General features: G+C 34.6%; 1 protein-coding gene across 1 annotated transcript; it reads right to left on the bottom strand.

Annotated features, from left to right (window-relative positions):
• Positions 1–243: 243 nt before the first annotated feature.
• LOC136807435 (uncharacterized) lies at positions 244–819 on the bottom strand. The gene has a single exon (XM_067064023.1). The coding sequence runs from the start codon at positions 817–819 to the stop codon at positions 244–246; it is 576 nt and encodes a 191-aa protein (XP_066920124.1).
• Positions 820–2,623: the final 1,804 nt, after the last annotated feature.

Here is a 2,623-nt window from a genome sequence, read left to right as displayed (position 1 = left end):
GTCAACCTTGCACTTTTTAATGTCCCTCAAAATGTCATCCATATATCGACTGTACAACCTTGCGTCATCTTTGATCGAAGAATCGAAAGTGCTCATCCAGCCATTGGCAAGCATCGGTGCAGGTGGGCTCCCCATGGCCAATCCATCATTTTGGCGGTAAAATCCATCGTTTGTTAGCATGATTACATTTTTGCTACACATGGTGACTAGCTGGACAAACGTTTCCTTGTCGACAGGTGGTTTTTAATAACGTCCGTCGTAAAGAAGATCCGCACACACTGATATTGCATCATCAACCGGGACGTTGGTATACAGTGATACAACATCAAAACTAACGATCTCGGTATCATCATCAAGTTCAATATCTCTCAAACTGTCGGCTATTTCTTTAGTATAAGAATTGATGCGACATTCTGACACTACTGAGAGCCAATCTGCGACTTGCTTTGCAATTTTGAAGTAGGCTGAGCCAGGCATTGACAACACAGGGCGTAAAGGTACACTATCTTTATGTATTTTGGCGAGTCCATACAAGCGTGCTGGCTGACTACCACCTGGTTTTAATTTTTTGAAAATGGTTTCGGTAATTTTATTTTCAGTTTTTAGTTTTTCAAGTGCAGTACAAATAATCTCTTCCTCCTTGAGAATAGGGTGTTTTGCGTTTTTTCTCGGCGGAACATATTTTTCGAATTGAGGTAAATTGTAAATTTGAGCTAATTTTCTGTTATAAGTCTCCTTTTTCATAATACAAATTCCTACTCCCTTGTCAAATGGAATTGCTAATAAATCATTTTCTTTCAGGTATTTTTTGGTCAACATGATGTTACGTGAAGATTTCTGTTTTTCACACTTTTTGATATAATTAAGAGTTTTGATATTGATATCGGTTACTATATATTATCTGGTATATCTTTATTGTTGCAGAAATTCACAAAACTATCAAGTTCTGCCAAGACAGAGTTCTTATCAAAACGACCAAGCACTGAATTTTTAGGACCCAGCGACAAAGTATCCATCACGTGTTGTGGTGGTTTCGAATCTAGTTGATAACAGATGACGGTATTTTTGACACTGGGTAACGGTCTGTCCTGTTCAATCGATAGATGTGAAAGTTTTTTATTAAGAATTGACGAATGTTTCTTTTTGAATAAACGTAAATCATACCTCACATGTAAAATGACGGACGAGCGACAATTATCTGGTAATTTCAATTTCAAGCGATTTCGAGAGTCAATTAGTTTGTTATCAAAAGCGGATTTGTCAGCTTTTGCTCCTAATATTTCTTTCCTTAACAAACGGAGTTGAAATTCGTGTACTGAGCGATCGTCAAAACATCCATTATTAGGAATACGAAATTTCAAAACTTTGGAATGATTAACGACTTTAAACATGATTCCAAAAAGATAATACGTAGGCTGTTGTTTGCAATCTTTCTTGATACCGAACGATAATGCAAAAACTCCTTCCAGCAGCCATGACGTTTCAATTCCAAGATAAATAAGCGATTTGGTAAAAACATTGTGGCAAATATGGTAATTTTGAAAAATAAGATCCAACAACTGACCAGTTTAAGAAGTGCACCGTGTCGTGTGATTTTTACTCTGAAAAAGCTTAAAAATTTTAGATTTATATTGATTGTTTGTCTATTGTAAGATTGTTTTTTTTTTGTGGGTTGTTACTTTTTGGTTCTTTGTTTTTATTTTGTTATTGTTGTTGGTTTTAAGGTTTGTCGCTGTTTTGTTTTGTTGGTTTTCAACTTTTGTCCTTGTTGCATTAAGTTGGTGAAAATGATTTCTTGCTCAGTTTGAATGTTTTTGATTTTTAGTTTGACACGCGTTTTCTGAATTTTAATTAGCTTTTTCAGATAAAACTGTGTTACCTTCACTCAAACCTAAGATCGAAAAACCTTTTAAAAGCTGTGTGGTTTACAAAATTGTCTGTTCACGATGCCAATCGTGCTATGTTGGATATACATGCCGACATCTTATCACGCGGATAAAGGAACATCGATCATTGAAGGCTCCAGTTGGCTCACACATGAATTCTTGCGCTTGTGAACTGTCCATTGATGACGTAGAAATCATTGCGTCATCATCGAGAAATGAAAGACACTTAATGACTCTCGAGGCACTTCTAATCAACCAATTGAAACCTGAGTTAAACACTAGGGATGAATTTAAAAGTCACGTGCTTACAATAAAGTTTTAATTCATTTTTATTTTATTTTGTCTCCCTTGAGACTTGCAACATAATTAGTATGTCAGCAATGTTTTTCGGGATTTTTTCAAGCGAATTTGATTTTAATTAGTTTGTTGTAGAGTGTATGAAGAGAAGTTGTATGTACTGTAGATATGTGAAAACATTTTTTAACCTTAAACGAATTTTAACTCTTACTTTTTATTTTTGATTTTAGACCTGATGATGATCAAATTGATCGAAATATATATATTGTCAACTAAATAATGATACCGTTGTTGGATCTTATTTTTCAAAATTACAAAACAAGATCTCTTGTTACTTGTTCATACGTCAATAAAAGTGTCAAGTGGACAATTTTATGTTTTGCGGTTTTAGTTTTAAAAGTTGAAACTTTTGTAACATTTTTGTCCAAGTTCCGCCCGAT

Source organism: Clytia hemisphaerica, unplaced genomic scaffold, assembly GCF_902728285.1.
Source record: "Clytia hemisphaerica strain Z4C2 unplaced genomic scaffold, Clytia hemisphaerica genome assembly, whole genome shotgun sequence".
Lineage (NCBI taxonomy): Eukaryota > Metazoa > Cnidaria > Hydrozoa > Leptothecata > Clytiidae > Clytia > Clytia hemisphaerica.
Note: the sequence above shows the minus strand (reverse complement) of the source record. Positions and strands in the feature narration are given on the sequence as shown.